The following is a 26,733-nucleotide window of genomic DNA, read 5'->3' on the forward strand; positions in this document are numbered from 1 at the left end:
TTGTAATTGTATTTATCTTAGTCAGTCATATTTTCAACTCCCTCGGCGCTCAATAAGAAACAATGCTAATACTTTTATTTTATTTAAGTTAAATTCAATAGATACAAATAATTTTTGGAGAGATAATTGTTCTACATTACGTAGTAAGAAGGAATTTGAAAATAATATGAAACACACGATCGGAAAATATAAATATATTGTTGTGAAACAAGATGAGATACTAAATGATATTTTTCAATAAATAAATACAGAAAATGAATACCGAAGAAAGAGTAAGAAAGTTTAAAGAACATCAAGAGTTGCTTTCAAAAGTTGTAAAGCAACAGGAAGACATAAAGAAGAAAAGGAGACAGAAACTAACTGGTGAAGAAGCCTTTGAAAGAAAACAAGAGAAATTTTTTAAACCACTTTTAAAAACTCAACAAACGATTTCACCTACAGTTCCCATGGTAGAATTTACTCCAAAAAAATTTCAAATGCTCAAAGATTTTAGTCAAATGACAGAGCAAGAACTTGGAGAATTAGAATATGATGATGAAGGATTATTTCGGCATCTTGAGAAGGTAAATAAACTTTCCAATTATATTGTAGAAGCTCTTCAAAACAATGAATATTTGAAGGGTTCAAAAACCAGAGCAGGTCTCATTCCAACAGAAGAACCAGCACAGTTCCATCTTGTGAAAGAAAAGTTATTGATATTTAATGATAAATTGGTGTTCTTAAGTTCTGACCAACCAAATGTTGAATTAACCCCAAGATTAATGTTTCTTCTAACAAAAGATGGACATTCTAATTCACCTTATTTTGATGAACCGCTTGAAATGGAAAGAGAGGAAGATAGAGAGTATATTGAGTTGCTAAACACACTTGATTATGGAGTTTCTGTTGCTGGTAAAAGTAAGAAGAATGAGAAGGAGAAACATATTATTGATGCTTTAAGTAAGCTTGGTTCGGGTGTTAGTTTTCTTCCAAATGACCCATCACAATTAGTTAATAGGTTATTATTGTTGTTAGGTAGTAAGAAGGCTGGAAACAACAATTGTTTTAATGAAGCATCCGCCATTTTAGATCAGTTGATGAATATGAAAATAATTAATAAATGTCAATACAAAGATATTTTATTAGATATTAAATAAGATGAGAAGCACAATTCTTAGTTTTAATTTCACAACGAGTGATTACACAGCTTCATTCCCTTACCCACTACAACTTGACCCCAAAAAAGAATATGAGGCTTCTTTGTTGTCAATGGAGACTTATAATACCTTGTTTAATATCACAGAGAAAAACAACAAGTTTAGTTATAATCCAGGAAGTGGATATAAAACTATAACCGTTTCACCCGGTGCTTACGAGATTTCTCAAATATCTTCAGAAGTCTCTCGCCTTATGAAAGAAAAAGGTGATGAACCAAAAAATATTGTAATAGATATTCAAAAACACACTTCAAAATCAACTATTAAACTTAAAAATAATTATAAAGTTGATTTCACCATTGAAAAATCGTTTAGAGAGCTATTGGGTTTCTCTTCAAAAAAGGTTGAAACTAACGGGACGTCTTACAGTGATAATGTCATTCAAATATCCTCCGGTATAAATTCAGTATTAATTCATTGTGATTTGATTGATGGTGCTTATAACGATGGAATAAGAACAAATACAATATTTTCATTCAGCGCATACTCAACCCCGATTGGTTATAAATTTAATATGGAACCAAAAAATCTTGTCTATTTACCTGTGTCAGGAAAAACCATATACAGAGTAAATTTTAGGATAACCGACCAAGATAATCGTATGATATCCTTTAATGATGAAATTATATCCATCAGAATTCACCTACGTGAAGTTTTTCAATAAATAAATAATGGTTATTGTGAGAAAACACGAGTTGGGAAAATATAAAATAATTACAGGGGATGGGATGTTCCTTTCACCATACTATAAGGGTGAAGGTATGTTTCTTGGGAGAGGATACTATAAACCAAAGAGACAACGGGGTGTGGGACATCAATTTAGAAATAAAGGAGATGGGATAATTGATACTCTAATGGGTATTGGTTCAACCATCCTTAAACATAAAGACCTAATTGGTTCAACTGCTTCTGCCGTGGGCTCAGTTGCGGGTGCTATAAAGAGTATAAAAGATGCTCAAAAGGAGTCTCATAAATTACAAGCAATCAAAGAAATTAAAAAAGGTAAAACTCAACTATCTTCACAAGAACGACAAAAAATCATTAAAATACTTGGGTCAGGGTTTCAACAATTTTAATGCTATATAAATACAAGTATGGAAGCGATTGATAGTATCTATGATTTGGATGATACGATTATCATTTCAAACTCCACTAAAAAGGAAGACTATTTTAAGGTAAATGCTATAACAGGAACAGACTGGAATTCAAACGGAACAAAAAGTTTTGAAATAAATAATCAACAAACTTACTTGAATATAGCTGATAGTTTCTTGCTGTGTAAATTTAAATTCACTAAGGCTGCGAATAATACTAATGCTACACTCGTAAATGATTTCTTCTGGAAAATGTTTGACAGTGTCCGCCTGTATATTGGAACACAAGAGGTTGAAGCGGTTGATTATGTCTCTGCTACATCTGAAATGATGAAATTTACACTATATTCGTTTAGTGATAGAATGGGTAAGGGAGCTGTTGAAGGTTTTATTCCTGATATGTCAACAGGAACAAACGCAGACCCTGGTTATAGTCAAAGGAAGTCAATGTATAATGATGACGCAAAAGCAGAGAATAGTTTTACGGTAGCAGTACCTCTGAAAGGTATATTTGGATTTTGTGATTATGATAAAGTTTTGTATGGGCTTAAAATTAGATTTCAACTACAAAGGAATGATAATGTAAATAGGTTGCTTTTTGGGGTTGAAAATGCTTTTGGCGACAATAATAAATTTGTTATTAATGATTTGTGTTGGTATATTAGTGAATATACTCCTAATCTTAAAACGGAAGAGATGTTAAATAGAAGACTTAACTCAAAGAAACCGCTAAATGTATCATACCTTAAAAGAAGATGTCAACACGTTAAACTGGAACACACTACCTACACTTGGAATTTGGGTGTTCTTGAAGGAAAGCCACGATACCTATGGCTCATTTTTAAGAAACCAGATGGAGAGGACGGTACTAATAAGAATAATGCCCTGAGTGATAATGCTAAGGTGAAACAACTTCGGGTTTCTCTTGATGGGACATTTTATCCGCGAGATAGATTGGAAATTGATTGGGAAAAAAATGATTATGCGGAAGCCTACAAGTCTTACCAAAAGGTGTGTGAAAGCAACGGTAATAATGAACCTATTTTGGATATGGTTGCGTTTCAAAAACTTTATACAATCTACACAATTGACCTGAGTTCTCAAAAGGAAACTATAAAGTCTAATAGAGTGGATACTTCTCTATACATTGAAAGAGGAGAGAATGAAGAAGTTGATGCTTATTGTTTGCTTTTGGAGGAAACAGAATTACAGATTAATACAGATAATGGTGTTATGATTAATATCACATAGGTTTTTTCTCATAAATAAATGGTAGGGGTATATGTTAATCAAATCAATCTTGATAAATTAACATCTTGTATTCAAAATCAAAAGCCTTGTATTATTAATGTTAATACATTTCAAAGAAAAGGAGCTGTAAGAATTGATGTTTTACTCACAAGAGAGCAGGTGAAAACACTAAATGATGTTGGATCACTTAAAATTAAAATGACAAAACCTATGTTAAAGAAATATTCAATAGACAAGTCAAGAGGAGGATTTCTCCCATTTCTAATTCCTTTATTTGCTGGTTTAAGTGCGGCGGGAGCATTGACTGGTGGTATTTCAGCAGCGATAAAAACTGCTAACGAAAGGAAGGCACAACTAAAAGCTCAAAAAGAATTGGAAAGACATAACAAGGAGTTGGAGAAACAAATTAGTGGAAGTGGTGTAATTGTAGATTTTGCTCAAAAACTTGAAAGTCTACCTGATAAAGCTAGATTGTTAGTTGGAGATATGCTTTCCTCTATCGCTCAAGCGGGTGTTAAACTAACTAAACGGGGTAATGGATTGTATCTTTCTCATAAATAAATGGATAAATGGTTTAAACAATTTGGAAAGAATACAACGTCAAATATAGAACTCGCTAAGTATTGTAAAACACTAAAAATTGATAATGTGGTTATTTGTATGAGAGATGAATTAATACATATAAATAAGAATACAAAGAATATTATTATGAATTTAGACACACAGAATGGTTCTCATTGGGTTTGTATTCATAATAGTCAGGATAAATATTATTTTGATAGTTATGGTATGCCACCACCTGTTGAAGTAATACAATTCTTACAGAATGGTGTTTATCAAACATTTCAAGTTCAAGAAATTAATTCTAAATGTTGTGGTCAATTATGTTTATATGTATTATTTAAACTCAACAATAATGAAAATTTTTATGATATCATTTTTAATCTAATATAAATGACTTATGTTGGAAAAGATGGTTCTATCTTTGGAAAATCCTCTCAGGATATTGATTTATCAAATTATTATACAAAGGCACAGGCTGAACGACAAAAATATAGTGTAAGTAAAAATATTAATATGAAGAATACTTATAAATTAATCAATTATCCAAACCCTACAGATGCGAATGACTTAATTAGATTAAGTGATTTATCACAATATATATTTTTAAAGAAAACAGCACGTTTTGTTAAACAAGTAAAATTTACAACCACAACACCTGGTTATACTGACCATACACCTTTCCTCATTGAATTTAACTACCTGCTTACAATTGAATTTTATAAAGAAGGACATTTAGTTAATATGCGAATTAATAAATGGGGGTATGATATGTCTGATTTAGGGTATAATTGGTCTTTTTCAATAAACATAGAAGACCTACATGATTTAAATCAGTCTCGTAAAGAAGAATATTATCCACTTGGTGAAGATAAGGATTTATGTGGAAGTACAATTAGCAAACAACAAATACGTGATTTTAAGAAAAGAAAAATATATGATAGTATAGCGATGGTTCGCATGACAAAGAAGGAAGGTAATGAGATAAGGATAGAAAGCCGAGGAATACAAACCGATTTGGTAGTGGGAAGATGGGGTGGTATTACCTGTCATAATATTAATCTCACATATATTTCTGATACATAAATGGCAGGAAGAAGACTACAAGAGAATTATAATTTTTGTATTCAAGGATACCTACAAGAAAAGGGTGCTCGGTATTACATACCTTATGATTTGGAGCATATACATGGGAATTTTGTCATTAAAAACTGGCCTTATGCTGATATTGTTAAACCCACAAATAGAGACTTGTTTAAAATATTAAATAAAAATGAACTTCTCAAAGTTATGAAATATAAAACTCTTTTAGAAATCGTCAACAAATCTTATTGGTATCCTATTATGAGAAAAATAATTATAGATACAAGAATATCTCAAAATCCAGATGAGTATATGTATAATATTCTTTGGGGTTCAAACTCAAGGGTAGCAAGGGATGAGGAAGGAGTTGAAGAAGAGAAGGAGGAAGGAGTTGAAGAAGAGAAGGAGGAAAGAGAGAAGGAGGAGAAGGGGGAAAGGGAGAAGGAGGAGAGGGAGGAAAAGGAGAAGGAGGAGAAGGATGAAAGGGAGAAAAAGGAGAAGGAGGAGAGGGAGGAAAGGGAGAAAAAGGAGGAGGAGGAGAGGGAGGAAAAATATAAAAATATGACCATTCCTGAGATTAATGAAAGATTGAAGGTATTACGACAAATAAATAAATCTCAACGCACTGAAGAGGAAAATAAAGAATTAATGACTCTTCTGAACTTATTGGTTTTTAAATTTGCTATAATGAATTCAGAGCGCAGATATACAACATATAGTTGATGATGTTGGTGTTATTGACTTTAGTTAGTTTTATTTGTAAATAAATGGAGGAGAGAGTGAAGTCATTTCTAAGGATTCTTTATGTTTTAAAAATCAAGATAGAAATGTATATGTTGAAAACCAAAAAGGTTTTGGCACTATGTAGAACTTTTTCTCATAAATAAATATGAGTTATTGTCTCAAATGTAAAAAGAAAACTAAATCTAAAAATATCTCTTATGTTAAAGCTAAAAATAATAGAGTTTATCAAAAAGGAATATGTCAAGTGTGTGGTTCTAAAAAGTGTCAATTCATCTCTCCTAAAAGTGGAGGAGACATACAAAAGTTTTTGTCAGGTAGCAAATTTACAACAACTGGAATTCCAGGGGAATTACACCTTCCAGGGTATTCTTTCTGTGGCCCAGGAACAAACTTGGATAAAAGATTAGATGAGGCTGACAATCCTAAACCTTGGTCTAAACCTACAAATAGGGTTGATGAAGTGTGTATGAAGCATGATATTGCTTATGGGAAAACCACTACATTGACTGAAAAACATAAAGCCGACAGAGAAATGTTGTATAATTTGTCTTTGATACAAAATCCAACGTTGAGAGAGAAAGTTGATAGGTTTATTGTGAGAAATTTGATAAATGCTAAATTGAAACTTGGCCTTGGTTATTCACCCTCAAAAAACTATTAGGCTCTCATGATGTCATCAAGACTGAGGAGCTTTTGGCTGATGAATTACATAAACCTATAATCACAAAGTTTAAAAGAAGGAAAGTTTATTCTAAATACACCGACCACATATGGTCCGCTGATTTAATCGAACTAAAAAATGATAAGGGATACAAGTATGCTTTAACCGTTATTGATTTGAGGAGTAGATTTGCTTGGGTTGTTCCTTTGAAAAACAAGAGAGGTTATACTCTGAAGTTAGCCTTCCAACAGATATTTAATAAAAGTAAAAGAAAACCAAAGAAACTGTGGACCGATGAGGGAACAGAGTTCTATAACAAAATATTTATGAAATTTCTTAAGGGGGAGGGTATTAAATTATACAGCACCTTTAATGAAGGAAAAGCAGTTGTTATTGAGCGTTTTAATCGTACTTTAAAAGAGAAATTATATAAAAAATTCACACAACTCGGTTCCCAAAAATGGGTGTATTTTATTCAGGATATTGTAGATAATTACAATAATACAGTTCATTCATCAACAAAATCAAAACCATCAGAAACATTTACAAAATTAGAATATGAAAAGGAGATTAATTTGAGAAAGCCCAAGTTCAAAGTTGGTGATATTGTAAGAATATACAGATGGAAAAGTCATTTTGAGAAAGGTTATACAAAGAGATGGACTAATGAATTATTCAAAATCGTTGATGTAATGGATACTATGCCTTGGACTTACAAATTATATGATATGAATTGGGAAGAAATCTTGGGTTCATTTTACTCACAAGAATTACAAAAAACAAAACTGATAATTCATTAAACAACAACCATCCATACTTTCATCCACCCAGATTAGCTAATTTAATTAGTAGTAATAAAAAAAAAAAAAAAAAAAAAAAAAAAATCATAAGCCACACCCACACAGACCCCACCCACAAACCCCACCCACACAGACCCCACCCACACAGACCACACCCACACAGACCACACCCACACAGACCACACCCACACAGACCCCGCCCACACATAAGAAAGCATTGGGGGCTTTTGATGATAAGAGGTTTATTTTAGAAAATGGAATTGATCGTCTCCCTTATGGTTATATAAGTATATAAGATATATATATATATAAGTGATAAGTTAAAAAGGGGGGTTAGGGATTTTAACGGGCTACCGCCACCTTTTTTACTATTATATAAATGATAGAACCAAGTATCAACCAGACTAAAGAGTGGAGGTGTAATCAACCTTGGTATATAAATGGAAAACATAACGAATGTGAAAAATATCAGATTCAAGAGGTTGAGAGAATCACTGGTCAGAAGGTTCTCAAGACGGATAAACGTATTCATTTGTTAAGTGGGGTAATGGAGGGTGGGAAGAAAAATATATTAGAGTGGAGTGAGAACTTTAATGGTTATCAATCGGATAATAAATATTATAATTTTAAAATGGTATGTGGGAGAGGAGGAGGTCAAACAAGAACCCTCCGTGAAACATACCACTTTATACTTTCACAACAAAAGGTTAAGGAACCTGTATACTTTATAAATATACTTGATGGGGATGAGTTCTATAGGAGAATGGAACTCTTAAAAAAGTTAGAAAGAGATAATATATTTATAGGCTCATTAGCAGAGTGGTCTAAGGAACTACATTAAGGGGGTAGTGGGGGGAATAGGGTAAAATTTACATGGAAGTGAGAATGATCATAGGTTCATAAGGCTAGAAGGATTATAGGTTCATAAAGGAAGAAAATCATAGGTTCATAAGGCGAGAAGGATTATAGGTTCATAAGGTGAGAAGGATTATAGGTTCATAAGGCGAGAAGGATTATAGGTTCATAAGGCGAGAAGGATTATAGGTTCATAGAGGGAGAAATAGAGGTGTTTATGATTTTTGAAAAAGACAGGGGGGTAAATGACATTAGATAGGGATTTCCCATGTTAAACGGAGGTGTCCCAGAAGCAACATTTATCACCTACTACGGAGAGAATATGAAGAAAAAGGTTGCTTTTAAGGGTCAGTTTGAATGGGTTATTAGATGGTTAAATAACATTGTTGAATTCATATCAGTGTTTAACTAGCAACAGGAATCTGACACCTCGTACCTTGATTTTCTTATACATATTAAACCTGTGATGGATGAACATAAAACGTGCAGTCAGTTCTTCCTTTGTAACCTTGCAATCAGCTGCAATTCAAGAGGAACAGGTGAGCATGCACAAAAATAACCCAAAATAAATTTGGATTTCTATTGATTTCTTGACAAACGAGAACAACTGTGCGAACTGTTTCACAAGTTACCTTTTGAATCAGCATCTAAACGGTAACAAAATACACTGACATGTATTTTCACACTATTCTCTTCCCCAATTAGTGAAAGAATGTTCAATATTCCACAAGTTGTTCAGCAACATTGGTTCACACTTTGTGAGTCGGCATATTGACTCAGACGTGGGCCACTGACAGCAACAAAGGTAAATCACCGTGGGTACGGGGTAGTGTTGTTTGGGAATACAGTACTTGCTTTTCCCCTCCAAGATCAGCACTGATGTGCATGCAGTTTGACCTCAAGCTAACAAACATGCCAATAATTTGAGTCACCTTTATGGCTTCAACCAAGCATTTTTGAACCCAGTCTATCTGGGACAGGTATTAAAGGTGCTTACTTGAAAATAAATAAGGTTTGTGATGCCATGGTTACTTCAGATGATGAACATACATTTTCATAATCCAGATGTTATATTCAACATCGACACCACAAGCTGAAAGCTATTCTGTATGGTAGGGGGTCAGAAGAGGTTTGTAATGCCGGCATAGACAAATACCTTAAACTAAAGACATTGCATGGGAAATTAAGTGAGTTTTTCTTCCAAAAGATATTATGTCCTTACTGTAGGATTTATTTTTAAGGGGTAGAGGAGTGCACAAACATGCAGCTGAAGCATTAGTTGCAAAGCAATAAGGCTCTAAACAAGGGGAAAGAAGGTGGATTTACTACTCAAAATGGTGATGTGACTTCAGCTAATGACCGCTTAAGTCTATAAGTTCAGCCCATCTCTCAGTGTTTGCATGTTATTGCCAAATGATGGTTCGGCATATTCCTTCCATTGAAAAAAAGAGCAGTGATTTTGTTAGCTGTGAGTATCATTGCATTTTAATTACCTCCGCCACCTGAGGTTGTGAGTATCTTGAACCGAGTGCCGTTCAAGTTCAACTTTGCTTTCGGTGGGATGCGTGGAGATCTACGATGGCACACCATCGACTTTGCTCTCGTTTAATTTCAAGAGAGCGAGAATGATTGTGTCAACACTTACCTAATCTCCGAAATAGATTTGCACTTCCAATTTTTTTTCCTGCATTTTCGAGTGTAGTAACAGTTGTGGTCTGCCGGGCCACCTAACAGATTTTTTGGTGGCCCGCCAGACATTATTTGCTGGTGAATCAAACTTCATAAAAATCAGTATCCACGTTTAAATTACTATTTCTCACGACACCTACGGATCACATTTCAGTGCTTTACATACCAGAACCTCACAACTCGTAATCACAGAACATTTTTTTTTTTTGGTATAAAAGATCGAGGCTCATGTAAGAGCCAACATCAATAACAAAAAAAAAAACAATAGGACAAACAAAACATACAATAAAGGGAGTGGGAAACAAGTTGGGGAGAGAGAGGGAAGCACACAAGTACAACAGCAGAGAATGGGGACAACCGAAGATCTGTGGGAGGGAGGGGGCTTGGTAGGAGTCGAAATGGGAAGGCGGGGGGGGGGGGCAGAAGGTGTGGGAGAGGTATAAAACACATGGACACTGCTAGGACTTCCAGGAAAGAAGTCGGTATTTCCAAAAAAAAAAAGTGGATTTTGGAGTGTTTTAACGGGGGTAGAAGAGATCAAGGTTTTGGATGGGGGAAGATAAGAGATGGTGGTGAACAGCTGTTTTAAAGACCTGGAGGGTGGAGTCGGATTGAAGAAAGTGAGGGAGTTTGTTCCAGAGGCGGGAGAAAAGAGGAATGAAGGAGTGAAGGTGAGAAGAGAGTCTTGATTTTAGCAGTTTAACCATCAGAGGGTTGCTGGCAAATATTGTGCGACCTGTAGGAATATTTGGGGGACAGAGCACAGATAGAGCTGGGGGAGCTCGGCCGGAGAGGAGTCGGTAGAAGACAGAAAGACCACCAACCTGCCTGCGGTGAGTGAGTGAAAGGCCCTCAGAGTTAGCTTCATCGCGGGAGATTCCAATGATTCTGAAAGCTTTGGTTTCAACAGCGTGAAGCCGAGCTAGGTGAGAGGCAGGAGCACCAGCCCAGAGAGAAGTACTGACTCTTGTCAGCTATTCGATCATTAACCTACTAACCTGCAGCAAAATAATACTAGGACAATTTTAATGTTTGCTAAAGAAAAATCTTTCATATATTAACCCATTTATTGCGTTTTCCAAAACAATTGTTAGCTCTGCACAACTTTCAGCTATTGACGAGATAATTGTAGTCATGAAGTCTTGAACATAGTACTAAAACGCATGTCACTGTAAAACATTGGTATTTTTATTTGATGAACATTCAGTTTTTTTTAATATTGGGTCAAAATGTGATGTAAAGAACAGTTAATTTAACACAGTGTGAATTTGCAGGACTAGCATGCGGCTAACAATGTGATGCGTGCATATTGCAAGCTCACGGCTTTGCTTCTATGTCCCGAGGCGTCGTTAGGGGCATGCAAGCCAAGCTGTCTCATACATGTGCTGGGGTTTGTTCACCGAGAGTGTTTACAACTAGAGAGCAGCTGTAGCACGTACTCACAGGGCAAGCAGCCGCCATGTTGGAATACCCTTCCCTCGCAATAACGAGGGAGGTACAGGCATAGCTGAGAGTGTGATAAGCATGATTGCATATGGACTTTAATGGGTTCCGTTGACAGATATATTCAAATTTGTTTTCCTCTATCGTTTGTTTTCATTCGGAGCCTTGCAATGGAGCTACGAAGGTGACTGACTAAACTCAGTCAGACTTTGGCAAGTCAGAAGCGTGAAGTTGAGTTGGTCTGTGAGAATAACTGTCTCAGTGCCGCAATAAAATGGAATGAAAGTGTGGTGGGGGATAGGGGGTGGGGGTAGGGGAGGTAAACTACAAGTTGATAATCTGATATAATATAGGTGATATCTATCTATAATTCCAGTAATCTCTGTATGTGTGTTTGTTTGTTTGTCTGTGACCGCTGTTTCTCGACAACCACGGGTCCGATATACTTTAAACTTGCCAGGTATATTGCTGGGGACCCGAGGATGTGCCTTTTCAAGGTTTCATATTAATCGGACAATTACTTACCGAGCTATGTCCAAAAAACGATTCAACCAATCAGAGAGCAGCGAGCTATCGCGTGTGCCGAACGTGGCGAACACACTCTGCCTCGGACGGCACATTTGAGAGCGTATTCATTTATTTCACGTTGGCAAACTATGTTGCCGCTATGTTGGCGTTAAACTATGTTTTAAAACTAATTAAAACCATTTCATGTAAATAGAGGGGGGGCGGGATTGTCACTGTACTCGCAAGCCGTTCGCCGTTCGCTTTGGCGTTGCGAATGGACCAAAACAATTCATGGACCAAACCATTTCATGTAAAGCGTTCGCCGTTCGCTTTGGCGTTGCGAATGGACCAAAACATTTCATGGACCAAACCATTTCATGTAAATAGAGGGGGGGGATTGTCACCGTACTCGCACCCACGTACCCACGTACCCACGTACGGGCATTGCACCCACGTACGGGCATGCCCTAGTAATATAAATAAAGGGATAACCATGAAACCATAAATAACCATAAATAAATATGGATAACCATAAATAACAAATACCATGAAACATTTACATTTTGTAGTCCATTGTATAATTTCAATAAACATAAATGCAAATTTCGCATGTGGAAAAAGTAAGTACACCCTTGGCTCTAAGAGGTGGTATTGCCCCCGTTGGCAGAAACAACCTCAAGTAGGCGTTTCTTATAACTGTCTACCAGTCTTTGACATCGACTGGGAGAAATTTTTGCCCACTCCTCCGTGCAGAATTCTTTCAGCTGTGCGATGTTTGAGGGGTTTCTTGCATGCACAGCTCGTTTCAAATCCCCCCACAACATCTCCCTGGGATTTAGATCTGGGCTTTGACTTGGCCATTCCAGAACCCTCCATTTCTTTCTTTTCAGCCATTCCTTGGTGGATTTACTGGTATGTTTAGGGTCATTGTCATGTTGCAAGGTCCACCTTCGGTTGAGCTTCAACTTTCCGACAGATGGCCTCACATTATCCTCAAGCACCCTCTGGTACAATGAAGAATTCATAGTGGATTCTATGATGGTGAGCTGCCCAGGCCCTGATGCAGCAAAGCCGCCCCAAACCATAATATTTCCACCACCATGCTTTACAGTTGGTATCAGGTTCAAGTGGTCAAATGCTGTCTTTGGTTTTCGCCAAACATGTCTTCTGGTACTGTGGCCAAATAGCTCTACCTTTGACTGATCTGTCCAGAGCAAATTATTCCAGAAGTGCTGGTCTTTGCCTCGGTGTTCATTGGCAAACATTAGTCTTGCCCTGATGTTCTTTCTGGACAGCAAAGGTTTCCTCCTGGCACACCTCCCATGTAGATCAAATTTGTGCAGCCTCTTTCCAATGGCAGACTCGTGCACTTTGACATCGACAGTGGCAAGAGCTACCTGTAGGTCCTGTGATGACATTCTGGGGTTCTTAGAGACTTCTTTCTGCATCTTGCGGTCTGCTCTCGGGCTGAACTTGCTGGGGCGGCCTGGCCTGAACAAGTTGGCAGTTGTTTGGAATCTTCACCACTTGTAGATGATCTTCCGGACAGTCGAATGATTGATTTCAAATTGTTTGGAGATCTTTTTTAATCCCTTCCCAGACTCGTAGGCATCTATAACCTTCTTTCTGAAGGCCTCAGAGAGCTATTTTGATCTAGGCATGGTGAAGCCACACACTTCAACAACAATGAGCAAACCAAACTGAATGTCTGAGGTTTAAATAAGACAGGTTCCTCCAAGATCCTCTCTAACGATGTTCTAATCATTTGCACCTGAGCTGGTGCACCTGATTCTAATTTTAGGTATTTGAAGTAGTGATAAATGTAGGGGTGTACTTACTTTTTCCACATGCGAAATTTGCATTAATGTTTATTTAAATTATACAATGGACTACAAAATGTAAATGTTTCATGATATTTGTTATATTATATCACCTTTATCTTTCAATATTGTTGAAATGACGATCAAATAGCTGTATGTTGAAATATGTTGACAAAGTCAAAACTTTACATGGGGTGTACTTACTTTTTCACGTGACTGTATGTAGGGCGCCCCTTTCTATGAACTTTTCTAGAGCATTACTTGGTTTCTCCTAAGAATACAAGGGTAGTCCAGCATGCACCCGAGATTTTTTGAATGTCCCTTCTTTTCTAGAGTTTGCCACATGCCACATACCATATAAAGGGGCCTTTTCTTTGCCCTTGGCATTTATCCCTAGAATATCCCTTCTTTTCTATAGTTTGCCACATTGGACATCCCATAAAAAGGGGCCCTTTTAATATGCCCCTGGCATTTTTTCCAAGAATTACTAACGGAGTCGAAATTTTTCAATGCCCAACTTTTTGAGAATCACCGCTATGAGCCAAGAAGAAAATAGGACCATGGGTCCTGAAGCTCACCTGGACCAGGAGCAACAGTCACCCCCCCCCCCCCCCACCCCATCACTGACTCCCTCAGACGCTATTTTTAATAATAATAATAATAATCATTTATTTTATATAGTGCTTTTCAAGAAGCCCAAAGGCGCTTTGACAGAGTACAAAAAACAAGTGCAAAAAGACAAAAATCAATAGGTAAATAATCAAAGCAAAAGGAAGGAGAAGGAGAAGAGATAGTCAGGGGTTAAATGCTGTGGGTTAAATGTTGAATGCAGTGTTGAACAAGTGGGTCTTGAGTGATGTTTTGAATGTGGTGAGCGAGGAGGAGTCTCTGATGGTGTGAGGTAGTGAGTTCCAGAGGGTGGGAGCAGCGATGGAGAAGGCCCTGTCCCCCCAGGATCTGAATTTGGTCCGGATGGGGGGGGGGTCAGGAGGTTGGTACCAGCAGAGCGGAGGTTGCGGGTGGGAGTGTGTCTGGAGAGGAGGTCAGTCAGGTAGGATGGGGCCAGGTTATGGAGGGCTTTGTAGGTCAAGAGGAGGATTTTGTACTGGATTATCTCGGGGATGGGGAGCCAGTGAAGCTTATAAAGGACGGGGGTGATGTGGTCATGGGTCCAGGAATGGGTGAGTAGACGGGCAGCGGAGTTCTGAATGTATTGGAGTTTATTGGTGATTATTGAGGGTGAACCATAGAGGAGGCTGTTGCAGTAGTCCAGACGGGAGGTGATGAAGGTGTGGATGAGGGTTTCTGCAGCCGTGGAGGAGAGGGATGGACGGAGACGGGCGATGTTTTTCAGGTGAAAGAAGGCTGTCTTTGTGATCTGTTTAGTGTATTTGTCGAAGGAGAGGGTTTGATCAAAGATGATGCATTTTTAATGCTGTGAACAAACTTTGATACATCACGGGGCATTTTTTCCTTTTTTTATTATTTTCATTTTTGTATACAAAGTTAAGGCTTGTGTAAGAGCTAACACATAAACACAAAAACATGAACAGAATCATAAATACACATAATACATAATGAAGGGAGCAGGAGACGAGAGAGAGAGAGAGAGAGAGAGAGAGAGAGAGAGAGAGAGAGAGAGATAGAGAGAGAGAGAGAGAGAGAAAGAGAGAGAGAGAGAGAGAGAGAGAGACTTTGACTTTTGATGGCCTTTTATTCCAAAAATATAAAGTGCATGGATGTACAGTGTTTAAAATCAACAAAGGCAAAAACAAGAGAAAACGATGAAGCGAGGAAACAATACAGATATATGCGTTGATCAGTTCAACTTTTACGGAAAACAAGTGCAATCTTCTGCAGCACTATTATGAATTGTAGAAATTATGAACAATCATGAGAAAAATAATACCAACTCGTTTTGGCGGACTTCACAGACACTTTTCAAACACCATTTTTCCACAAATCCATCAATTTCGCCCATGCTCTTGGAAAACTCAAACTCATGTTTTAGCCTTGCAGCACACAGTGCGTTGAAAAACGTCATGACCTTGCACTGATGAATGGGCTTACCATTCCGCATCTCCTTTCTGGACAGGTAAGTGGCAAGCTTTGCTGTAGCTACAAAAAAGCACAACAGTTCATAGTCCTTGTTGTGTTGCCGTCTCTTTTTGAGCCCAAAAATAAAGGATCGAAAAGTAAATCTGAAATTCATTTTGAACGACACAAAGTCTAACCATTCAAATAAAGGAAAAAGTCTTTCACAGCCAATGAAAAAATGAAAAACATCCTCATTTACAGAACAAAAGGGGCAACATGCAGATATTGGGGCAAAATTCCATACATATGTATTACATGGGATGATCCCGTGGGCAAGGCACCACTGAAGATCACCTGTTCTTTTGTTGATCAGCTTGCTATACATTGATTCCCATACAGGTTTATTGGGGGGCCCGGCAGGGAGTAGCCTCTTCCATCGTGCTACTCCATTTAGCGGAGGAATACCAAGAACTTGAGCTAACCACCACCTATACAGGCTCTTGCTGCTCTCAGCATGTAATACACTTGTCCCTGTGCTTACAGGTGGAAGTTCATTGGGAAAGCAGGCAAAAATCAGTTTCGGAAACGGGGACTCGTTGGGGTGTCCAAAAGTATTCCAAGTCCAAAGTTTCTGTAGCTGATGACGTTTTTGAACAACTTTCCTCAAAATCGTTCCAATTGTCCTCTTGGACCGAATCGCCGTCAAGGTTGAAATTTCCTCCACATTCCTCCACCCGACACCGGAGTTTGGCCGAAGGTGCCATACTTTGTTTATGCCTGCCTCAATAAAGCGTTGGCACAAATGACGACTCTTGAGAACATCAGGGAAGAGAGGATTGAAGAACAGGGGTTCAACCTCAAACATCCCTGGGGAGTAGGTGTCTGCTTTACGGCTCACGGAAAGTCTTTCCCAGGCACTGAGAAGGCTCTGGTAAAATATGGGGAGCGTTGATGTATTCACGTACTTGAGGTGAGTCAGGAATACTTCGAGACCATAGCCGAGTCTACCCGCCTGCTGTAAAATATGGCAAGCCAAGGCATGGTTTGGCAGGTTTTCACCAAATAGGAGGCGTTGAATGGAGCACAGGCGAAAAGCCATGAGACGGGATCTCACGTGAACAAGGCTCTGACCACCTTCCGATGAAGTAAGGCATATTACACTTGGCCGCAGCCAATGATGGCCTCCCCAAAAAAAGTCCACAAGTTTGGCCTGTATCCTGTCCAGCAACACTTCTGGTGGTTGCAGGCAAATAAAGCGATGCCACAACGTTGCAGCAACCAAGTTGTTTGCCACTAAGACTCGGCCCTTAAATGAGAGGTGCGGTAGGGCTCTTTTCCACAGGTTCAGCCTCCTGTCTATTTCTCCGGTCACACCTTCCCAATTCCTTTTCTCAAATTGTGTAGAGCCCAGGGACACACCAAGGTAATCAACACCTTCTGTTTTCCACTCCAAGTTTTCTGGAAGAGCAGGCAGATGTGTTGAGACAGGTAGGCAGCTATTAAGGTATGGCACCCAAAGAGCTTTGCTTTTCGTCCAATTAACCTTCAGAGATGAAGCCATGAAAAAGGTTCTTAAGGACTTTACAAGAGCAACAATGTCTTGGTGGTTTTTTATAATGACGCAAACATCGTCTGCATAGGCCGATATAGTCATTGGTGGGCTTCCAGGAAAACAGGTCAGGCCAGAGATATTCTTTCTCAGTGTGCAAAGAAATGGCTCCATTGCTCGCGCAAAAAGCAAACCTGAGACTGGGCAACCCTGCCGTACCCCCCTCTGAACCTTTATGGGGGGAACCAGTTCATTGTTCACCTTAATTACACTGGAGATGTCAGTGTACAATAAAGTTATAAAGGCCCTGAAAATTACCCCAAACCCACATGCTTCAAGAACATGGCACAAGAAAACATGGTCAATGCTGTCAAAGGCTTTTTCAAAGTCTAGAAAACATATTCCAAAATCATTTTGGTCATGGCGAGCATACATTAAATCCCGCACGAAAAAAATGTTGTCGTAAATCGAACGACTGGGGATGCAGAATGTCTGATCAGGTAAAACCAGATCACCGATGACTTTTTTTAAGCGATTTGCCATTGCTTTCGAAAACAGTTTATAGTCGGTACACATTATTGAAACCGGTCTCCAATTCTCCATCCGCCGGAGGTCTCCTGACTTTGGGAGAAGACTCACCACTGCTCTCCTTAGGCTTAGTGGCATTACACCTTTTCGCAAGGATTCTTGGATTACAATCAATAGTTCTGGGCCCAAGATGTCCCAAAATTCCATGTAAAGCTCAGCTGGCAGGCCATCAATTCCAGGAGCCTTTCCAGATTCCATTCCAACCAGGGCACGCTGTAATTCATCAAGACTTAAGGGCACATCCAGCTCCAGGCGTTGAGTCTCAGTTAGGGTTGGGAGATGGGAGGTAAAACATTTTATTTTATCCTCATTTATATCTTTTTTAGCAAATAGTTCAGAATAATACTTTCTAATAGTGATTTTTACCCCATCAGAACTTGTAATTTCATTCCCACTGGGGTCCTTAACTGATGAAATAAGCTGGGGAGGCTTCGTTTCAGCTTCTAAGTGGAAGAAGGCTTTGCTAGGACTATCCGATACTTTGATGCTTTTTACTCTCAGTCTAACTAGCAGTCCTGCAGCCTTCTCCTGTAATAGTTCCCGGAGTTGGGTCCTTTTTTCAAGGAGCAATTTATAATTTGCCTCATTTTCCTGCTCTGCCATTTTGTTTTGCAGTTTTAGAATTTCGGTTTCCAACCGTGCCAATGTGATTTGATTTTCATGGGTGATGTGGGAATTAAACTGTTGACAAAACAGTCGTATATGAGTTTTCATATTATCCCACCAAAGGTTAGTGGAAGCAAAGAGGGGCTTTTTTCCAACTATTGCTATCCATAGGATGCGAAAGGCTTCCTTAAACAGGGTATCATCCAAAAGGCTTGTATTGAATTTCCAATAGGCGCTCCTCCGTTTGAATTGTGGGAAAGATAGGCCCATCGTGACCATGTGGTGGTCAGAGAAGATGGAAGGGGTAATAGTTGAGGAGGTTGCAATATTCCTTAATCGTGGGGTGATGTACCAGCGGTCAAGCCTCGCTAAGGATACTTGGCCATTGGAGCATCGACACCATGTAAACTGCCGGTCATTTGGGTGCATCAATCGCCATACATCCAAAAAAACCCCACCTGAAAGGAACTGGGAGAGGTCACCGTGGGACTCAGGATGTGGTTCCGGTGAATTTCTGTCTATTTTGGGCTCTAGCGTACAGTTGAAATCTCCCCCCATGCATATGCACTGATTTGGGTCAAACAAATTTAAATGGTTTATCACTTCAGTAAAGAAGGCTTTACGGTCAGTACTCTCACTTGGTGCATATACATTAAAAATAATAAGCTTCAGGCTATTGATCACCAATTCCAGGGAGGCAAAACGTCCCCGAATCACCTCCTGAAAGAGGCAAGATTCAGGTACAAGTCCTGGTTTTAGCAAAAACCCCACTCCAGCAGATACAGATGACATATTACTGAAGAAACATTTACCTTTGAACATGCTGCTCCAGTCATGTTCAACCTTCTCAGTAATATGAGTTTCTTGCAGTAATATTACATCGACTTGTTTCCTTTTGAATAAACTATTCACTTGGATCTGGCGGATGTGACTGGCCCCACCACCATTTATATTGAGTGTTGCAAGATTAAGCGTCTTCATCACTCATTGGTAAATTTTGTCTGACACTGTGAGTACTCAGTCTTTGCCTTTGTTATGATTTTCTTTAGTCGATGAAACTGCGATTTTGTTAGGTTTAGTTCCTCAGATTTTTTTATGACTAGTTTTGCAGCCTGAATAAAGGGAGCCAAATCAGGGAAATGATCCCCAATGATGACATTTCGCTGTCTATATGTTTCATTGAGGAATGAGAGAACAATATGGGGAGGGGTTGGGGGTTGATCTGGCATTACTTGTGATAATGCTGTTACCTCCACCTCCTCTTCCGATTCTGATAAATCAGAAAGTGGTCCAATGGGGTCTGGGTCAATACCGTTTTCTTCTCCTGCTATGCAACCTAGCATTCCCTTGTCTGGGGGGTCCACACAGTGCTGTGTTTGGGAAACATCAGCACATTGATTACTGATTTCCTCAATTGGCATGAAATTATTATTCCCACATTCCTGTGGATTTATGTTTTCGTCCTTTTCTGCTATATTGGCAGATTTATTGTGGATGTCAGCCTGTTCGGCGACATTCGCTTGGATCAATGATGCGCCATTCACGGTATCATGGCCTGAATTATTTACATCATTAACGTCGTCTGTGTGAGTAATGGAAGCGCGTTGTTTTAGCGGCTGAACCCTGATGCTCTTTTCTGGGTTTTCCTCTTTATTTATTTGGTCCGCGCTTTGCAGAGAGATTCCAGGTGCATCCTGAAGAGTTTTTTCACTAACAGCCTGAAAATCGAGCACGACCTTTTTACCTGCTCCAGATGAGTCACTATCATCCGGAGCCCTTCGTTTACTCGTCCCCACCTTGCTATCAGTGTCCATTTCAACATTTTGCTGAGGAAGAATAAATGCGTTCACGCTTGGAACACTGGATTCACCCTCATTAGGAATTTTAGGCGGTGGCCATGCGATAGCCTCCCCCCCACTGGGAATCTCAATTAGTGGAGCAACGTTAACCTCCCTCCCACTGGGAGTATTCATTAGTGGAGCAGCGTTTACCTCCCTCCCCCTGGGCGTATTCATTAGCAGAGCAACCTCCTCCTTACAAACTATGGCAGTGTGACCCGTCTTGCCACACCTGACACACGAGGCTTTGGGACAAGAACGTTTTAAATGTCCATACGCTCCACACTGAAAGCATGTTAAGGTGGTGGACGATGCGTATAGCTGGAAATTTGCCTCTTCAAAATTAATTTTGAAAGTGATATTGAGGCCCGTGTCGTCCCCACGGTCTGGAAGGACCATATATACTTGTCTGCGGAAGCTCATTACGTGCTTAACACGTTCATTCCGACACCCAAGAGGGATTGTTGAAATCATCGATACCATTTTACCGTACCGTGATAGCACGGTCATTAACTTGTCATTTGGGATAAATGGAGGTACGTTGGAAATAACCACTCTCGTCGCGGGGGTTAATAGCGGCGATGCCATCATAAAGTGACCGCTTTCCGTGGTTATTCCCGCGCTTACCACGTCATGGACGAGTTCCTCGTCCGAAACGAACACCACCACTTTCTGGTTCATACGCGAAGCTGCACGTATATTTTCATCTCCAACAATGCTCCCCACAGCGAGGATGATGTCCTCGACAGGGACTCCATCCAGAGGCACGCACACAAATGCGTGCTTCCTGGTTAAGCCTTCAAAGTCATCGCGACGAGAGCGTGCATTCGCCATTCCGGCGAAAATACCCCCCCCCCCCCCCCTCTCCCCGCTTGTCCGAGCCGGACAAGATGGTATCAAACCTAAAAAAACGAACTAAAGTAAAAAATAAACGTGCATTATAAGCACAGAAATGGCTTACAACGCGCCGTCAACGGCAGTAGGCCGCGCCCAGAATGGGCCCGCTCTCAATCCTCTCTCTCTCGAAGGAAAAGGTGTAGAACAGATGAGAACAAATGCCAAAGCACACAGGGTGGAAAAGGAGAGGGAGGGGGGGCAGGGGAGGGCGGGAGGGGGGGCAGGGGAGGGCAGGAGAGGGGGCAAAACTCACGACGAACTCACCAAAACACAGAGCAGTTGCTCACAGCCGCCATGACGCTACACCCAACGCTCCGACGGCCGATAGGTGGCGACAAAGAGAGAGAGAGAGAGAGAGAGAGAGAGAGACTGAGACTGAGACTGAGACTGAGACTGAGACTGAGACTGAGACCGAGACTGAGACTGAGACTGACTCTGTAGTTGTGAGTTTAAAGACTGATTGGTCTGTAGTTGCAAGGCAGGCTGATTTCAAAGCATATAGCAGATGACCTTGAGCAAAAGAGAGGGTGTGATAGAGCGGCAGAGAATAATTTTAGGACCCGTGGGCTGACGCCGTCTGGTCCAGTTGCAGAATCGGAATCGAGGTTTGACAACTTTAGACCGTTTAGACCAGCGTTTCCCAAACTTTTTTTGTCCGTGACCCAAAGTTTGAAATCACATTTGCCTCGCGACCCAAATGGTAAAAAATGGCGGGGGGAGTAGGGGGGGGGGGGGGGAGCTGCTGATAGAACCACCCAAATGGTAACGGTACCTGCAATAAAAATCGTCGGAGAGAACTCTTTTCACATAAAAATGCCCTCTCAATAACCGGGATTTTGAAGGAGGTTTTTCAAGTTTGCGTTGCGACCCTGAGTTTGAGAACCCTTATTTTAGACTATCTAGATCTAGAAACTTTTAGGTGCACACCACGCAAACATCTGTAGTCTTCTTGCAAAACACAGACTTCCTTTTTCAGCGAGTAATATGCAAACTTTACCCACCAAGAGGGTGGGTACTCTCCTAGTTTGTTCATAAAAAGGCAAAGCCAACCTACAATTTGTACTAATTGCTACTCCACATATTTTGAAACAAACGGGAAAGAGCAGACTTAGCCTCAGTCTAAGTCTGTTTTGAATATGATTGAGGAGGTCGCTTGGTTTGTCAATCCCTTATGCCCATTCCATAAACGGATTTTCCTTTCTCAGTGGTGAAACAATTTTTTGACATTTATAAAGAAATTAAGTGGAATCTGGAAATATTATGCAAGTCGGAGTAATCTACAAGTTATCACACATCGGCAGGAAATTATATTTGTGCATATATAGAAATGAAAACCCATCCTCCTTGGAATTCAACTCAACAAGCACCAAAAGTGAGATTGTATACCTTGTGTGCAGCTTGGCATGCTCAAATGTCCGTCTCGACATGTTCTTTGTACAGGCCCATAAAACATATGATCTTGTTTGCAGTGAAAAGTTACATTAGTATCCAGCGGGACAGTATACGTGGATCCCTAGTGCAGAGACAGAGAGTTAGTGTATGCTGACATCTATTAGGCATCTTGTAAAGAAATAGTTACAGACTCTCAATAATTTAGATATATTCAGGAAACCATTCATATTGGTGAAAATTTTGACAAGCAAGATTTATTTGTCGATTTATGCATCATCATTGTTATTAATATTATGACTGAAATTGTTATTTTAATATCAGAAAAGTTGAGAATAAATTCAAAATCGACTTGGAAAGTTCCAATGTTTACATATGTTTACATATGTTCCAATGTTTACATAGTAATGGGAATCTTTCAGGTTGATCCCAGGTTTGTTTACACATTCCATGTACCTCACTGTTCCATTCAAAGTATGATAGCTTCTTCCTCGTCCACAAGCCTTGATTGGTGTCACAAGTGATTTGTGTGTCTGTTGCGCAGTGTGGTCTTTTCGAAGCTGTTCCATGCGCTCACGCTTTCGAAGCTAAGTGATCTTTCACATTTGTGTTTTTGTCGTATCTTTATCTTTCTTTCGGTGCATGTACCTATTGGGGTGACTTTAATAGGTTTCTCGGTGTTGGTTTTTCATACCTGTGTACAGAATCGTCGGTTTTTTCGTATCGTGTATTCTGAGGCCTAGTGTAGTACTAGTCGGCTACCGTGTCCTCAGACCTTGGCTTGAGGCTTTTGTTTTTTGTCTCAGCAGTTCTTCGATCGCGCTGCAACTACTTTCGGTCTCTGTTTTTCACGGTCTTTTCACCCATACTCCCTTGTTTTAAAATCTCAAAAAAAAACAAAAAATTTTTTCCTTCCCCGTTCTTATCCGCTTGTGCGTTCTTATTTGTTCTTTCGTTCTTTGTTATTTTGCTCTTTCGTTCTTCGTTATTTGTTCTTTCGTTCTTCGACCACGTTGTTCGAGATCACGTGATCAAGTTGTTAATACATGTTTCATCTGTCCCCTGAAGAACTTTATTATTATGTCATATTCTATAACACTTTTTTCTACTTCTTCTATAAAAGGATGCTTTCGACTTGCTCACCAATTATATTCATTCAAAAAAAAAAATTCCATCTCTTACAGTGCATCTTTCATTCATTCCCTAAACTCTCCAGAACTCCACCCACCCTTCAGCGTCCTCAAACGTATTTTTGACTCGAATGTCTCAAGAAACTCATTTTGCAATAAATGTTCGTTTCCCATAAATCGTACACTTTTCAAAATCCAATCACACCCCTCCCCTCCAAATCTTCCCCATCACCCATCTCTGTCAAATCTTCCCCCTTGCCCCTCCCCCCCAAATCTTCCCAAACACCCATCCCTTTCAAATCTTCCCCGCTGCCCCTTCCCTCCTAAACTCCCCCCACACCCCTCCCCTCCGACACTCTCCCTCACTCCTCCCCTCCTAGACTCCCCTCTCACCCCTCCACCTCAAAGCGTCCTCCCCGCTTCTTCCCCCTTCCAACTTTCACCTTCATCTTTCTCAACCTTCTGCCTCACTCTTCCCCCTCCTCAAATAACACCTCACTGCGCCTCACCCAAACACCATCAAACCTTTTGTCTGCCCCATTCTTCCCTTTCTCCAAGCTATTCTGTAATCTCTGACACACCTGCAACAGCTCTCCCTACCTCTTCCTCCTCTTCCACATCCTGCCCTACCGCTCCCCCCCCCCCCCCTGTTCTGTATCCGATGCTCCCCCTTCCTCTTCCTTAACAGTATGGACCTCAAACATCCGGGGCCTTCGCTCAAACTTGTCTGATCTCTCCATACAGGTTGCTTCTGACAAACCAGACGTGATCTGCTTAACAGAAACCTTCCTCCTTCATGATGTCTCTGATTCCTTGGTATCTCTCCCAGGTTACTCCCTCCTCCGGTATGATAGACCTGAGCCTCGTCCTGGAGGTGGGGTTGCTATCTTTATAAAAAAACTCTCTTCCTCACTCGCCCTGCACTGCCCTCTCTCCACCTCACCCCCAGGAATACCTTTGGCTACGGCTTCCCCTTCGCTCCCACCTTTTGTTCATATGCGTGTTGTACCGTCCACCAAACAGTGATGACTCCATCTACATCTCGCTGTCTGATAATATGGACCAACTTCTATCTACCCATCCCAACTCTCTCTTCCTCATATGTGGTGATTTCAACTGTCACCATGCCAGTTGGCTGGGGTTGGGTACCTCTCTCACCAGCCATGGCTCTTCAGCAAAGGACTTCTGTGACTCACTGGGACTGACACAATCTGTCAATTTCCCAACCCGGATCTCAGTCAACGGGGAATCTTCTCTTCTGGACTTGGTTATGACAAACTTCCCTGAAAATGTCTGCTGCTCTTCTTCTGCTCCAATCGGCTCTTCTGATCATGTGCTTGTTAAAGTGGACATCTCTCTGACCATTTTCAGAGAGCCTCCTCAGCGTCGACAAGTCTGGCATTTCACTCAGGCCAACTGGCACGGTCTTCAAGCAGCCATCAATCATCTGGACTGGTCTCCCATCTCGACTGCCTCTGACATCAACTCATCCTGGGAATTCTTCCAAAGTAAATTGCTCTCTCTCATGCACAGATTTATCCCTTCTCGTCTTCAGTTGTCATACCCTTCCTCCCGTCCATGGTACACGGAATCTTGTGGTGAGGCTATTGCCCAGAAACAACTTGCTTTCGTCTCCTGGAAAGCAAATCCAACGGAAGGAAATCTCATTTCCTTTCACAAAGCCCGAAACAAGTGTGTGTCCACCCTCAGGAGAGCCAGGAAACAATATCTCTCCGTCCTCAGGACCGAACTCTCTTATCTGTCTCCCTCTTCCAAATCCTGGTGGCGTCTGGTGAAATCTGTTTCTGGTGTTTGTTCCTCCTCCATCCCCTCCCTCACCTTAAATGGCCACACGGCTGACTCCGCACGTGAAAAAGCTGAATGCCTCAACTCTGTGTTTGCCTCTAAATCTTGTGTCCCAAACCCATCTCTCTCTGTACCCACCGTACCCAGTCGTACCCAGCTGCTCCTGGACTCTGTGTCCTTTCCTCCTGACAAGGTGGAAAAGTTTCTGTCAACCCTCGACTCGGATTCTGCAACTGGACCTGACGGCATCAGCCCACGGGTCCTAAAATCATGTTCTTCCGCTCTTTCACTCCCCCTCTCTGTTCTTTTCACCCTCTCTTTTGCTCAAGGTCATCTTCCATCTGCTTGGAAATCTGCCAACATCACCGCTTTGCACAAAAAAGGTGCAAAAACAGATCCCAGCAACTACAGACCAATCAGCCTTCTCCCAATTATCAGCAAAGTCATGGAATCCACCATTGCTTCAGATATGAAATCTTTCCTCTTCTCCAATGGCTTGATCTCTGATCATCAATTTGGTTTCAGACCTGGACACTCCACTCTGGACATGCTGCTTCTGCTTTCTCAAATATGGATGGAGGTCCTCAATGCCAAACAGGAAATTAGAGCAGTCTCCCTTGACATATCACATGCCTTCGATACGGTCTGGCACCCCGCTCTGCTCACCAAACTCTCCTCTTTTGGTATCCATGGAAATCTCCACGCATGGCTGGCGGACTTCCTCTCTGGTCGTAGTCAACGTGTGGCCCTGAATGGGTTTCTCTCATCTCCTCTTCCTGTTCAGGCTGGAGTTCCCCAAGGCAGTGTTCTGGGCCCTGTGCTTTTTCTGGTCTTCATCAATGATCTCTCTGACTCTCTTGAAAATCCTCTCTATCTCTTTGCTGACGACTCTACTCTCTGTCGCTCCATTCTTCATCCCTCAGATCGGCAGTCTGCAGCCTCCTCACTCTCTGCAGACCTTGACAAAATCACAGACTGGGCAAACAAGTGGAACATGTCTTTCAATCCTGACAAATCTCACACTCTTACGATGTCTCTCCGAAAAGACCGACTGGACAACCTTCCCATCCACTTTCTGAATAATCCTCTCCAAGAAGTTCTGTCACTCAAGCTTTTGGGTCTCACTATCTGCCATGATCTTTCCTGGAAAAACCACATTTCAAATCTGGCCTCCAAAGCCAGTCGCCGA

General features: G+C 40.6%; 1 protein-coding gene across 9 annotated transcripts in view; it reads right to left on the reverse strand.

The window, feature by feature from the left end:
• The window catches only part of LOC137431103 (sushi, von Willebrand factor type A, EGF and pentraxin domain-containing protein 1-like), a 225,668-nt gene that overhangs the window by 76,046 nt on the left and 122,889 nt on the right, over positions 1 to 26,733 (reverse strand). For 6 of the 9 annotated variants that reach the window (XR_013624049.1, XM_078781427.1, XM_078781421.1 and 3 more), the window contains 2 exons: positions 22,606 to 22,732; positions 8,682 to 8,764 (listed from right to left, as the gene is read on the reverse strand). The exons of 1 other annotated variant lie outside the window; for it this stretch is intronic. Coding sequence is in view for 7 of the 8 variants with exons in the window: in XM_078781427.1 (XP_078637553.1) it covers positions 8,682 to 8,764; positions 22,606 to 22,732 (210 nt within the window). In the remaining variant the exon portion in view is untranslated. The remainder of the gene's footprint in view (positions 1 to 8,681; positions 8,765 to 22,605; positions 22,733 to 26,733) is intronic. 2 more of the 9 variants (XM_078781423.1, XM_078781425.1) reach the window with 2 other exon arrangements.

Source organism: Myxine glutinosa, chromosome 7 (assembly GCF_964187855.1).
Source record: "Myxine glutinosa chromosome 7, kmMyxGlut1.1, whole genome shotgun sequence".
NCBI lineage: Eukaryota > Metazoa > Chordata > Myxini > Myxiniformes > Myxinidae > Myxine > Myxine glutinosa.